The 15,197-nt window shown below is 39.4% G+C and overlaps 1 protein-coding gene across 3 annotated transcripts in view; it reads left to right on the top strand.

The window, feature by feature from the left end:
* MAN2A1 (mannosidase alpha class 2A member 1) overlaps positions 1–15,197 on the top strand; it is a 172,199-nt gene that overhangs the window by 138,565 nt on the left and 18,437 nt on the right. For 2 of the 3 annotated variants that reach the window (XM_045998994.1, XM_045998992.1), the window contains exons 17-19: positions 4,947–5,080; positions 7,911–8,052; positions 10,504–10,637. In XM_045998994.1, the coding sequence (XP_045854950.1) occupies positions 4,947–5,080; positions 7,911–8,052; positions 10,504–10,637 (410 nt within the window). The remainder of the gene's footprint in view (positions 1–4,946; positions 5,081–7,910; positions 8,053–10,503; positions 10,638–15,197) is intronic. The other variant, XM_045998993.1, reaches the window with a different exon arrangement.

Here is a 15,197-nt window from a genome sequence, read left to right as displayed (position 1 = left end):
TGTGAACATAGTAAGAAACAAGTCATTTCTGATGGAGGTTGTCAAGTTGGAAGAGTAACATCTCCCAGAAGAGAACTTCTGTGAGAATTTTGAAAATTCTGTTGATGGAGGCTTTTGCCCATTTAGCATTGTCAGTATATTACTCTTTATGTTTTACAATTTCTGGTGTACTTCTCGCATAAATCTATAGTGCCTTGACTAGCTGCATTTTCATGATTTTCCACAAGTCCCACAGATTCCAACTTCCTTTCCTTAACTCTTTGCTTTCACCTTCTCTAAACCCTGGGGATTCTTCTTGGCTCCCAGAAAAATTCCTCCTTACTCCCTTCTCCCACTCCCCATTTCTCTTTACATAGCCCTCTATCTCAAGAGTGTGCTGGTTATTAGCACACTGTGACAGATTTTGTGTGAGGCATGCTGGGTAACAACTAACAACGGCCGGTACGGGTCCGAGGCTCTTAGAACCTTAAAAACCTTCTGTTGTATGAAATAGAATAGAGCCAGTCTTTCTTCTTTCGACTGCTCGCTTTCCTGAATGCTCTTTCGTAGAAGATCCAATGTCTCTTCTACACACTCAATCTGTATTAGGAGTGTTGGATTTCTTTCTTTTTTTTTTTTAATTTGTTTATTTACAGCGTAACTGTTCATTGTTTTGGCATCACACCCAGTGCTCCATGCAGTACGTGCCCTCCCTATTACCCACCACCTGGTTCCTCAACCTCCCCCCCCACCCGCCCCTTCAAAACCCTCTGGTTGTTTTTCAGAGTCCATAGTCTCTCATGGTTCATCTCCCCTTCCAATTTCCCTCAAGTCCCTCTCCTCTCCATCTCCCCATGTCCTCCATGTTCTTTGTTATGCTCCACAAATAAGTGAGACCATATGATACTTGACTCTCTCTGCTTGACTTATTTCGCTCAGCATAATCTCTTCCAGTCCCGTCCATGTTGCTACAAAAGTTGGGTATTCCTCCTTTCTGATGGAGGCATAATACTCCATCGTGTATATGGACCACATCTTCCTTATCCATTCATCTGTTGAAGGGCATCTTAGTTCTTTCCACAGTTTGGCGACCGTAGCCATTGCTGCAATAAACATTGGGGTACAGATGGCCCTTCTTTTCACTACATCTGTATCTTTGGGGTAAATACCCAGCAGTGCAAATGCAGGGTCATAGGGAAGCTCTATTCTTAATTTCTTCAGGAATCTCCACACTGTTCTCCAAAGTGGCTGCACTAACTTGCATTCCCACCAACAGTGTAAGAGGGTTCCCCTTTCTCCACATCCTCTCCAACACACGTTGTTTCCTGTCTTGCTAATTTTGGCCATTCTAACTGGTGTCAGGTGGTATCTCAATGTGGTTTTAATTTGAATCTCCCTGATGGCTAGTGATGATGAACATTTTTTCATGTGTCTGATAGCCATTTGTATGTCTTCGTTGGAGAAGTGTCTGTTCATATCTTCGGCCCATTTTTTGATATGATTATCTGTTTTGTGTGTGTTGAGTTTGAGAAGTTCTTTATAGATCTGGATATCAACCTTTTGTCTGTACTGTCATTTGCAAATATCTTCTCCCATTCCGTGGGTTGCCTTTTTGTTTTGTGGACTGTTTCCTTTGCTGTGTAGAAGCTTTTGATCTTGATGAAGTCCCAAAAGTTCATTTTTGCTTTTGTTTCCTTGGCCTTTGGAGACATATCTTGAAAGAAGTTGCTGTGGCTGATATCGAAGAGGTTACTGCCTATGTTCTCCTCTAGGATTCTGATAGATTCCTGTCTCACGTTGAGGTCTTTTATCCATTTCGAGTTTATCTTTGTGTACGGTGTAAGAGAATGGTCGAGTTTCATTCTTCTACATATCGCTGTCAAGTGCACATGGAACCTTCTCCAGAATAGACCACATACTGGGTCACAAAGCAGGACTCAACCGATACCAAAAGACTGACATTATTCCCTGCATATTCTCAGATCACAATGCTTTGAAACTGGAACTCAATCACAAGGAAAAGTTCAGAAGGAACTCAAACACATGGAAGCTAAAGACCACCTTGCTTAAGAATGCTTGGATCAACCAGGAGATCAAAGATGAACTTAAACAATTCATGGAAACCAATGAGAATGAAGACACTTCGGTCCAAAACCTATGGGATACAGCAAAGGCGGTTCTAAGGGGGAAATACATAGCCATCCAGGCCTCCCTCAAAAAAATTGAAAAATCCAGAATACACCAGCTGTCTCTACACCTTAAAGAACTGGAGAAGCAACAACAAATCAAACCAACTCCACATGCAAGAAGGGAAATAATCAAGATTAGAGCAGAGATCAATGAGGTAGAATCCAGAGATACAATAGAACGTATCAATGAAACTAGAAGCTGGTTTTTTGAAAGAATCAATAAGATCGATAAACCATTGGCCACACTAATCCAAAAGAAAAGAGAGAAAGCCCAAATTAATAAAATTATGAATGAAAAGGGAGAGATCACAACTAACACCAAGGAAATAGAAACAATCATCAGAAATTATTACCAACAGTTATATGCCAATAAGCTAAGCAACCTAGATGAAATGGATGCATTCCTGGAAAACTACAAACTCCCAAAATTGAACCAGGAAGAAATTGACAACCTGAATAGACCGATATCTAGTAACGAGATTGAAGCAGTGATCAAAAACCTCCCAAAAAACAAGAGCCCAGGACCTGACGGATTCCCTGGGGAATTCTACCAAACTTTCAAAGAAGAAATAACCCCAATTCTCCTGAAGCTGTTCCAAAAAATTGAAGCAGAAGGAAAACTTCCAGACTCTTTTTCTGAAGCCAGCATTACCCTGATCCCCAAACCAGGCAAAGACCCTACCAAAAAGGAGAATTTCAGTCCAATATCACTGATGAATATAGATGCAAAGATTCTCAACAAGATCCTAGCAAACAGGATCCAGCAGCACATTCAAAAGATTATCCACCATGACCAGGTGGGATTCATCCCTGGGTTGCAAGGTTGGTTCAACATTCGCAAATCAATCAATGTGATAGAATAAATCAATAAGAAAAGAGAGAAGAACCACATGGTCCTCTCAATTGATGCAGAAAAAGCACTTGACAAAATCCAGCATCCGTTCCTGATGAAAACGCTTCAAAGTATAGGGATGGAGGGAACATTCCTGAACTTCATAAAATCTATCTATGAAAGACCCACAGCAAATATCATCCTCAATGGGAAAAAGCTTGCAGCCTTCCCGTTGAGATCGGGAACACGACAAGGATGCCCACTCTCACCACTCTTGTTCAACATAGTGTGAGAAGTTCTAGCAACGGCAGTCAGACAACAAAGAGAAATAAAAGGTATCCAAATTGGCAATGAAAAAGTCAAACTCTCTCTCTTCGTAGATGACATGATTCTTTATATGGAAAACCCAAAAGACTCCACCCCCAAACTACTTGAACTCATTCAGCAATTCAGTAATGTGGCAGGATACAAAGTCAATGTACAGAAATCAGTGGCTTTCTTATACACTAACAATGAAAATAGAGAAAGGGAAATTAGAGAATCGATTCCATTTACTATAGCACCAAGAACCATAAGATACCTGGGAATAAACCTAACCAAAGAGGTAAAGGACCTATACTCGAGGAACTACAGAACACTCATGAAAGAAATTGAAGAAGACACAAAAAGATGGAAGACTGTTCCATGCTCTTGGATTGGAAGAATAAACATTGTTAAAATGTCTATACTGCCTAAAAGCAATCTATACTTTTAATGCCATTCCGATCAAAATTCCACCGGTATTTTTCAAAGAGCTGGAGCAAATAATCCTAAAATTTGTATGGAATCAGAAGAGACCCCGAATTGCTAAGGAAATGTTGAAAAACAAAAACAAAACTGGCGGCATCACGTTACCCGATTTCAAGCTTTACTACAAAGCTGTGATCACCAAGACAGCGTGGTACTGGCATAAAAACAGACACATAGACCAGTGGAACAGAGTAGAGAGCCCAGATATGGACCCTCAAATCTATGGTGAAATAATCTTTGACAAAACAGGAAAAAATATTCAATGGAAAAAAGACAGTCTCTTCAATAAATGGTGCTGGGAAAAGGAGTGTTGGATTTCTTCCTAACTCCCCTCTCCATCTCTGAAATAGACCCAAGGCTTCACTGAGGACCAGAAGATGGAGTTAGGGTGGCGTGACAGAGAGAAATTAGTGAACAGTTTAGCTTATCCAAAAAAATAAATGCTTGATACATCTGGGACTTCTTCAAGCTGTCCTCTGCTTTATCTAGCAAAGGGCAAAATGAATCACTCCATAACAAGGGGTCCTAAGAGATAACAAACTCAATTAAAATTGATTTAACTTCTGGTGAGTTCTCCAGATTATACTCCACAAATACTAATATGATAATACCCACTTCAGCCATAAATCATCTCATTGGACCTCGTGTCTCTTTTCCTAGATTATAGATCATGGGCAATAATAGACTGTCTCTTGAACCAACAGAGTGTAAATTTCACTGCTCTGGATTTCCAGTGCAGAAGGTGAGTGGTGAAGAAGTGGGCTCCAGTGGCTCTGTTGGGGAAGGACAGTACACAGGACAGGCGGCCTAGCCTGGAGTGGGGCTGACCTTTTCTCATTTAGTGTCCTCTTTTCCCTCCAAAACTCATTGGAGAATCATTTACATGTTATATTTCATCTGCATTTATTTCATCCTCACCTCTTCATCATTCTTTTGAGTTATATGTGCCCTGGAGTAAGCGTTTTCTACCATCTGACAATTTAAAAAAAAAAAAAAAAGAAAGAAAAAAGTGAACAGTGGCACAGTTAGCATGAAAAATGGTGAAGATAGGAATAGAAAATGTGTAAAATGTATGTTACTTTATTAGTTCCATACAGTATATTTAAGAAAAGTGGAGCAATAAATTTCTATTAACATATATATTCTTTTAAATTTAGGAATAGATGGACAGTCTGTGGAAGTGTCCAATATCGTGGACATCCGAAAAGAACATAACCGTGAGATTGCAATGAGAATTTCTTCTAGCATAAACAGTCAAAACAGATTTTATACTGACCTGAATGGATACCAGGTAATTTTCCTTTAAAATGTCTAAGTAATAGCGGTGTTAGTGTGCAAGTTTTATGTATGGAAATGGGTCAGTTAATTTCATATCCTTCGAAAAATTTGCTTAAGTTTACAAATTATTTCTAAAGGAAAACTGAATTTTAACAGGTACTTATAGGTTCTATATTCAACCAGATTTCCAAAGTTAGAATAAATATTTGAGAGATTGGTTTGTAGAACATCTGATTTATGGATGTATTTTTTTCAAAGGCAGATTTGGTGACCATTTGTATGTTAAATGCCTTGATACCAAAATATATCTGAATTTGTCTCATAGAAAGGAAACATAATTAGGGACTGATGGAGTATGTATTTTCCCCTCATAAGGAAGTGGTCTGTGCATATTTAATTTATTACATGTATACTTTTAAATGCATAATGTAATACTAGGCTCTTAAATTTCAGGGAAACTTCTTCCCCTCTTTTTATCAATAATGTAAGGGTGTTTACCTTTATGCACATACATATGTGTACATAGATGTAGACAAAGAAATGCAAACATGTATCTATTTAGAAATGTGGGTAGGTATGTAGTTAATCAAAATGTTCACAAAATAGTTTGAAAATGGTAATGAGAAAATTGACTCAAAATTTTTCCAGATTGTCAGCACTCTAATTTAATAGGGCTCTTTTGATTGTTACCTAAATCTCTGTATTCAGAGTATATGTGTGTGACAACATAGCTTTGAAATAATACTATTAAAAACATTAGCATGTTTTTGAGACATTAGCATTTTAGAAAGTTCTGGCTATGAATAGAAATAATTTCACAACAAATGCTTTTACTTTGTCTGATTTTCAACTGGGTTGAGTGGAAGGGATTGTGGTAATTTTCTCTTGTGCAATTTCCTGCAAAGGTTAAATTTAAACCTTTCCAAAGCATAAAAATTGCATTATACACTTTGAATTTACATGTTAATTCTACCGCAGCTGTTTGGTTTTCAAATGAAGCCATGACTTTATGGTGATTCATTTTCCTTGTGTACAAAAGAAACTCTTTTTCTTAAAATCTTACAGAACCAATTATTTGTATGTGTGGGTGTATACATGAACGAAAAAAATACTTAGTAGAAGTGAATAAAAATGTGAATTTTCTTTTCAAGGATCAAGCATTTGAATAAATAGGGAAATATTATTTCTAAATTTATAAATGTCTAAATTTATAAGGTAAATATTTCTGCTTCTAAAATAGGCCATTTTTTTTTAAGCCTTGGAAAGAGTAGTTCTTGGGCAAAACCAGAAATCTAGACCCACAGGTAGGGAGCACAGCTGGCAGCCCCATAGTCATGACAGTGTGAATGTGTGAATGCCCTTTGCATTGAGTGTACAAGTTAATTTGAATGGGAAGATTAGGACTGGAAAGAAGAAATGGAAAATTCTTTGAAACTGTCTCTTTTTTTTTTTTTTAACATTTTACAATTGTTTCTTCAGTTTCATAATTTCCTGGGCCTGTGATACAAATTACCACCAACTCGGTGGCTTAGAACAGCAGAATTTATTCTGTCACGGTTCTGGACAGCAAAGGTCCAAAATCAAGATGTCTTCAGGGTCACACTCCCTCCAGAGTCTGTAGGGAAATACTCTTCCTTGCCTGTTCTAGCTTCTGGAGGCATCAGGCCATTCTGGGCACTGTTGGCTTGTAGAGCCATCACTCCACTGTCTGCCTCTGCTGTCACAGAGTCCCTGTTGTATTCTCCGTGTGTCTCCATTGTGTCCAGACTTCCCTTTTAGGACTCCAGTCCTTGGATTAGAGCCCACCCTAATCCAGTATAACTTAGGTCTGTAGAGATCCTATTTCAAAATAAAATCACATTCACAGATTTGTGGGTGGCCATGAATTGGGGTGGGGGGGGGAGACTCTGTTCGTACAACCGGTAAGTTGAAGGACACACTGCGGGGTTGTTGTAAAGATTAAAGATTGTATTTGTGAATACCTAGTACTTTGCCTTGTTATAATGAGTACTCAATACATGTTAACTATTACATTAACTTTGTACTTCTTTCCTTCTTGAATGTCATGTCAGACCATGAGCTGAATAGGAGAGGTATCAGTTTTATGTGGTGTGAATAAGATACCTGGTAACAAAGTCTCTGTTTGATGTTTCCTGCTGTGGTTTGAGGGAGTCTCCTTGACCCCAGCCAGCTTAGTGCATTTTCTGTCAAAAAATAAAATAATGTATTTCATGCATTCACATACTAGACCAAGAAAAATTAAAATATGGAACGATCTACATTGAAACTAAACAGGAAAAGTAAGCACTAAAGAGTCTTTAAATATAAATATGAATTTGATTATTTTAGTGTAATATGTTGGAGAATTCGATGGGGATCTGTGGTATTTATTAAAACTAATTCAAGAATTATAAAAGATATTTTTTGAAAGGGGATAGAGAGCTATTATGCTTAACATTCATTACAAAAGCAGTATGTTAGATTTAGATGAGAAATGAATACTTAATACCTTTATAATTTGTTTTATGCAAATATTGGAAAGCTAGAAGACTTTTGTTAAGGATTTTTATTCTGAATTTAAATAAGAATGCCTCTTTTAAAAACCTGGATAAGTTCTACCTTTCTCACTTTAAATTTTTCTAAGATCCTCATTATTTTTTTTATATTGTTTTGAGGAATGTTTTCATTCTTAAATTAGCTCTTCCTTTGAACAAGAAAGGAAGCTATACTCTTTTCTCTTTGGAAGAAAAGTCATCTGTCTGTAGTCAGTACTAATTTTTTAAAGTACATCTGTAAATATCACTTGATTTCTTTTTTTTAAAGTGAACTGTTTGGTCTTTTAGATTCAGCCTAGAATGACAATGAGCAAATTACCTCTTCAAGCAAACATCTATCCGATGACTACAATGGCCTACATCCAGGATGCCAAACATCGCTTGACATTACTCTCTGCTCAGTCTTTAGGGGTGTCAAGTTTGAAAAGTGGTACGTATTGTTTGGATTCTTTTTGGCTCTTACAAGTTTCATTTCCAAGTGTATAATTTTTCTCTTGGTCATGTGTAATAATTATCATCTTCAGACACCAGCCTCCTTCTTTTGAGAACCAGATGATTAGTTAATTTTGGTTTTGTGAGAATAACATAAAATAATGTATTTCCTCAATCTTCTGAGGAAGAATGAGGGACCTAAAACCCCACAAAACCATTGCTTCTTAAAGATAATTTTATCTCCCCTGATAGCTCATTGTTTGCACAATCTTCTGTCATTGTCATAATGGAATAGCTGTGGAAATTCTCCAGAAGTAAAAGAAGAGAAGTGGCTGGGAGAAAAGTTAGAAAATTTCCAGAGTTGCGCAGGTTCCCACAAACCTGGGTCCTTCTGAATCACAGCCTTCTAGGGCACTAGCACCTGAAAGGAGAGAGCTGACATCAGGCAGCTATAGGGGAATAAAGAGGTGACAGACACAATTTCAAGGATTCTGAAAGAAAGAACAAGATGGAAAGAGAAGATAAATCATAAACACAGATTAATTTTTATAAAACCTTCTACAGGGAGGTTTATGTCCTTCATAATACGTATTTTTCATTGTCATTTATATGTCGTCAGTTGCTCTTCTTTCTTACATATTAAGAGTTGCTAAGGCAAATGTCTTACGGAGCCAGACAGATATTAAAGGGGTGCAGGTGCCTGGCATACCCTTTGCCACAAACCCATTTTTTTTATTAGGCATATGCATACATTCTGTATGCCCCCCTCCATGAAAAAGCATACTATTCCTCTTTCTTCGTGGCTTTTGTTACACAAAATCATGAGATGATACCGTAAAGCCATGAATGCCATCGTAAAGATAATAATGGCCTCACGTCAGGGATGCAGAGGGAGTGGTAGGGCTTTGGCTGGGGCCCACCACTCCCAGTGTACCATGGGGCAGCTGCTGCTCAGTGCCGGACTGTTGTCGCCCTGGGGTAAGGGGCCCCGGGTTGCCAAATTTTTCTGTTTCTGAAGAGTCCAGAAGTCTTGAACTGCTTATGTTTTAATTTTTAAAATATTAAGTACATTTATAGATTGGACAACTTCACATAAAATTCCTAAATGTGTTTTAGGGGCAGAGGAGCTTTATTTCTCAGCTCACCTTTATCAAGGGAGGTGATGTAACTGTCTAGTCCATGACTGCTCCACTCCTCATGTCTAGTTCCTACTTAAGGACCCAGCTTTGAGAATCTAAGGCAAGGTTTAAAAATGAGCTCGAGAGTCACACCTGGCCCAGGTGCCCCTGCTAGAGACACCCAAGTATCCTAGTGTTTGAGTACCTACAAACATAAGAACAATTTTGAGGACAGCCCAGATTTACTGATTGTCACATATTGGGAGGGCTACCATTTGGAGACAGGGAGAAGAGAGAAATTGCCAAGAGACTGATGTACTCTTTTGGGTGTGAAATGATCAAGCCCTAGATGGCCAGTTCATCCCTATGCCTGAGGAGCAAATTCTAGACAGTTAAATGACTATGGTTCTGGGTGGTTTTTTGGTTTGTTTTGGAAAGGGCTTTTTTTTTTAGTTTTTAGGTTTTGTTTTGTTTTGTTTTTGAAATTTGTAGTCTCATAGTCCAACTATTATTTACAACTTAAACTAGAGGAAGAGTGGAATTATTGCATAGAAATGAAGGAACCAAATATAACTTCTTCTTGAGCTGGAGGAGAGAGGATAGTTGATGATACTAACATAAGACCAGGGAGGGAAGGGAGTACATGGTGGATGTCTCCAAATCCTGGGGTTTCTTCAGAGAATCCCCAGATACCAAGTAACCCAAATTGTCTTTCAAATCCTACTTAGATTCTACCCATCTGTATTTGTCTTGTTACTCCATGTGTGATGTATGTTTCCTGACGAACCTCATAAACATTTTTAAATTCCAGATGCTGCCACTAAAAACTTTAGAGGACATAATTTTCTCTTCAGGTTAATTCTTTTTAGATCTCACTTAAATTTTTTTTTTTTTTAAAGATTTTATTCATTTATTTGACAGAGAGAGAGAGATCACAAGTAGGCAGAGAGGCAGGCAGAGAGAGAGGAGGAAGCAGGCTCCTTGCGGAGCAGAGAGCCCGATGCGGGGCTCGATCCCAGGACCCTGAGATCATGACCTGAGCCGAAGGCAGCGGCTTAATCCACTGAGCCACCCAGGTGCCCCAGATCTCACTTAAATTTTGATCTGTCTCGTTTTTAAATTTCATTACCAGATTTTACCAGATATTAATGAAGAAACACAGTCCTATTTTTTACATTTATACTAGCTGCTTTGAGAAAGCCCTTGGTACTGTTTGCAGTACAGATCTGTCTCCTCGGCTTAAATCAGGACCATGCCTAAACTTACAAGATCCTCACTGGATGTTGGTATTAAATAACCCTGGCCAGTTTGTTTGTCTGTTTGTTTGTTAGGTCAGATTGAAGTTATCATGGATCGAAGACTGATGCAAGATGATAACCGCGGCCTTGAGCAAGGTGTCCATGATAACAAGGTTACAGCTAATTTATTTCGAATACTACTGGAAAAAAGAAGTGTTGTGAATATGGTAGGAAAAAAAAAAACTCGTATGTTCTGATGTTGATTGTTCTTTGCCACCCAAAATTTGACATTATAACTTCCCACTTTTTTTATGACTTACAATTCCCGGTATTGAGATATCTTTATAATAGATGTAGCCTATAGTCACAGGAAGGAGAACTTCAGTTACACATGTGTCAGATTCGCATTTAGGTCATCTTGTTTTTTTTATTTTTGCTTATTATGTAGATGGGAAATAATTGTTAAGGAAACAGTTTGGATGAAATTTTCTGAAATTATTTTGAAAGAAAATAAGAGTTGAATTTAGGTAAAGAACCTCGGCCCATTCTTAGGAGATCAAGTTTGATTAGTAAACTTTATTGGAAACCTTCGTGTGCTTATTCTAGTCCTAGACTCCTCAATTGAAAATGGATTTACTTGTCTGGCTTCTTGCTCAGTTTTCATTTCTCAGAACAAACCCCAGCATTCCGTTAAACAATCCGACTAAAGCTCCACTAGATGTCAAGCAACATGACAATACACCCCTTCAAGGCGACGCCAAAGTCATCATCACCGTCCCCCATGCTTTACTGATTTCCCACCACAGATGACTCTCTACACAGCCCTTTTTTCCCTCATTCTGCTCTGCTCCTTTCTTCACTGACCCATTTCAGATCTTTTCAGCTCTTCTCAGCTGGCAGCCTCCCCACTGACTTCACATTTGACAGGGCTCTCTGTTCTAGGTATCAACCGTCTCCTCCCACGCTTTGCTTCTTCCCTCATGTTGCAGTGGAGACGTCACCCTCCCCCTCCCTCCCCCTGCCCATCAGAGCCAGCGTTCCCCTAGGAAACCCTTTCTGCAGGCTTTCAGACACTCTTCCTTGTCTCCTATTAGAAATAAAAACCGAAACAGCCTCCATGCAGACTCCTCTCCATTTCCCCTGCGCTGCCATCCTGGCTCCCACACCTGGTCGAGCCGGTTTGGGAGAGAGGTTTATGTCATTGCTTCCAAGTGTCACACTCCGTTCATTTTAGTGGTGTTTTAGCCTCCTCCCCACACCTTTGCCAGTGTCACCCGATCTGGTAGATGTTTCACACCCTTTCCAGGATCACGAGATCTATCGTCTTAATTCACCATGCAGCAGCATTTGACACTAACCATGTCACTTCTCGGAAGACAGTCTGAGCCAGCCCTTCCATGGTACTGTGCTCATGTGGTTTCCCTCCTGCGTCCCAAGTGGTTCTTTCTCTATCTCTCCAATGGTTATTGATTCAGCCATTAAATGTCAGAGCTCCCAAGGGCTGGCCCCATGTCTTCTCCTTTTCTCATTGTATACTTTCTCCCTCTGCAATCTCTCCTACTCCCGTGGCTGTGTGACCACCTCTACGCGGATGAAATCTGCACAAACATTTCACCTCTAACCTGCAGACCCAACCACTTAGCTGTGTCCTACGATTCGGACCCGACATATCCACGATCACTCTCATGATCTATCTCCCCCTCCAAACCTGCTCTTTTCCAGCGTTCCCTGTCTCGGGAACTAGCGCCACCTTCCATCCAGTGCCGCGCACGTAAGAGGGACCTCTCCTTGGCACTGTCTTTGGCCTACCCCTTTCTTAAAACAATAATCATCAGTACTTGGCTCTCTTATTGCCTAAATATTTTAAATCTATATACTCGCTTATTAAGATCACCCTAACCTAAACATCCTGTCTTTCCTGAATCTTTCTGCTCTTCTTTCCCTGACATATTTGTTCTCAATCAAGTAGGCAAAGTGATTTGTTTTTTCAAAACTCAGTCTGACCTCACTGTCCCCTTCGGAGCCCCTCAGATATCTTCTCATTGCTTTCCTGATAAAAGCCAAAAACCCTTCCCATAGCCTGAAGAGCCCTCTTCGTGATCTGGGCCCTGCCTGTCCCCCAGGCTCATCTAGCATGACTTACACTATTTCTGCTCTGGGCCCACTGATTTTCTTTCAGTCCCAAGTACTCCCCATGCACCCTGCGCCCATGGCACCTTTCCGTGGATATTAATACATACATACATACATACATAAACATGGACATTTCCTTTGCATTTGCCCAGGGAACCATTCAGAGGAGTTCGGGTCAAAGCTGCCTTGGTCAACTGCTTTTACTTGAGCAGGCCAGAGCACTGTTTTCAGTGCCTCCTCAGAAGTGCACATCTGTCCTCCGTCCATGGATGTGATTATTTTTGATCATTGTCTCTCTCCTCTTTTGGATCATAACTTCACGGAGAGTGGGGGCCACGTTCCTATGCTTCTAGAATTGTTCCTAACAGAGGAAGCACCCCATCTGTGTTGCAGGAACGAATGCACAAATGCATAAACGAGGGAGCTATAACAGCGCCCGATGCCACCACACTTACCCCAGGCCCCGCTTGCTGCCTCGTCACATGAGGCACGTTCTCCTCCCCCTGCTCGATTCCAGGGACTTGTCTGCTTCATTTTCATGTGCCCCACACGGCTCCTTGCCTGTGGTAGCTATTCTATAAATAAAACACTAGTTGATTGAATGAAATGGCAACAGCTCATTAAAGCCAAGAATTCTTCCAGTATCTAGCATCTTTTAGGAAAAAAAGATTTTAATATCCATTTTTAGATGTCAAGATTTAAACCAGTTCTTGGGACTCGTGGTTTAAATCAATTACTGACAAGATAGCTTAATTTTAGGACTGAAACTGCACAGGAAAATCATTGTCTGAGTGCTGGCAGCTACTATCTTTTTCTCCTCCCGAAAATGTTTCCAGCTTTTATGATTTTTTTTCTCTCTATATAGACACTAATTTGCAAAGCTTCTGTTAACTATGGCAATAAGCATTTTCATGTCAGATCTATAAAGCTTTCACTTAGAAGTAAAATAATTTGTTTATTCCCATTCAAAAACTCCTTGGATAGTAATTGATTGAAATTTGATCCAATGTTTTTATAATCCTGTGTTGGTTAAATTTTTCTTTCGCTCAACTCTAGATTCTTGGACTTAGATCAATAGTTTCTTTTAAATAAAAAATGAACTAGAGAAGAGAAAAAACATTTTAATTTCTAGTGACATTGATTAAAAAGACAGTTGATTAAGGAATGTTCTATCTCTTATAGCTTAAACTTTCCAGCAAGTACTTTTATTTTCAACTCAGACTCTCATGTTTAAACTATTGACAGTAGGAAGTAGGGTGATGAGGAGACCCTCTCTGTACAAGAAGACATTTTAACAGAAGGTCTTCAGCCTGCCGGAGCCTCTGGGAGTAATCTGGGTTACTAAGTAGAACTGAGTCCTGTTCTTGAGTGTTCTGCAGAGAGAGAGTGAGAACAGGGACTGGAGTGATAATTTTGAGATGTGAAGATGTCCAGTGGGTTCCCGTAGCTATATGAGGTGAACTGTCATCCATGGTAATGACACTCAGGGGTCAACGGAAGTGGAAAGTGGGAATTGTCTGTTTGGCATTGACCCTTTAGGTTTTGTTTCCTTGATGCTTACTCCCTTTCCCTTCCTGCCGACTGCTGTATACAGTCAAGGGCATTGAACCAGGAATGAGAAGTGCTGCAAGTGTTCAGGTATTACAGTTGTGTCATTTGACTTGTGATACCAGTTGTTTATGTGTAAGGAAAAAGAGCTAGGAGAGATCAGATGAAAAGCTCACATGCTTACAGGGCTCAGAGAAGAGATGGCATGAGGGAGGTTGGTCAGGTTTCAGGGCAAATGCTTAAGTGAGGTGACCCCAGGTCTGTGATGGGTATGAGGATACATCCCACCGAGAGCTACAACTCAGATGTACTTGAGGGAATGTGGAGGCCCTGTGTGACTTGGATTTCCAGGGTTTTGGGTGAAAAAAATAAAAAGTTACCTGTTGTGGGGAGTTTTTTTATTGTTGTTGACAATTTCAACATGAAATCTCCTGGATTTTTTTTTTCTTTTTTTGAGAGTTGGCCGAAAAACAGACATTAGCACCATGCAGACCTACCAAAACCTATCTGTAGGCAAATATAGCCCACAGGTCACCAGGCTTTACCTCTGCATTAAATGAGGTTTATTTCTAAATCTTATGATTCATTATATTTTCATTCATTATTTCTTCTGTCTCTGTCTTTTCCTGCATCCTTTCCCCTACCGTATTTTTCTCTCATTTATTTATATTACATTTGCTTGTTGATAGATTAAGTTCAAAAAACATTTATCAAGTTCCTGCCATGTATCAGGTCATACCGAATAAGCAAAAGTGATTCAAGATATCATCTCTTATTATCTTAGATAATTTATTTAGCAAGTTTTGATGTAGATGAATGGAAATCTTTGATATTTAGGGATCACATAACTTAAGTGGGCTTAATGAAGGACACCATGGAGCCTAGCAGGAGATTCTGACTTATGAAATAAGGGCTAGAACCCAAAGGAGGTCTCAACTTAGTGTGGTTTGGAATCAGAATGTGCTAGAAACTCTATAATTTCATACAGGCTGAAAGGAAAAAGCTAGACCTGAACAGCTTGAAGCCTTCCAACACACAAGAAACCAAATAATGTTTAGAATAGTATATTAGTTACTGCAAGACTGGGGAATTCATTTACAGCTTAA

Source organism: Meles meles, chromosome 3 (genome assembly GCF_922984935.1).
Source record: "Meles meles chromosome 3, mMelMel3.1 paternal haplotype, whole genome shotgun sequence".
In the NCBI taxonomy this organism is placed as follows: domain Eukaryota; kingdom Metazoa; phylum Chordata; class Mammalia; order Carnivora; family Mustelidae; genus Meles; species Meles meles.
This window is presented reverse-complemented; position numbering and strand designations above follow the sequence as displayed.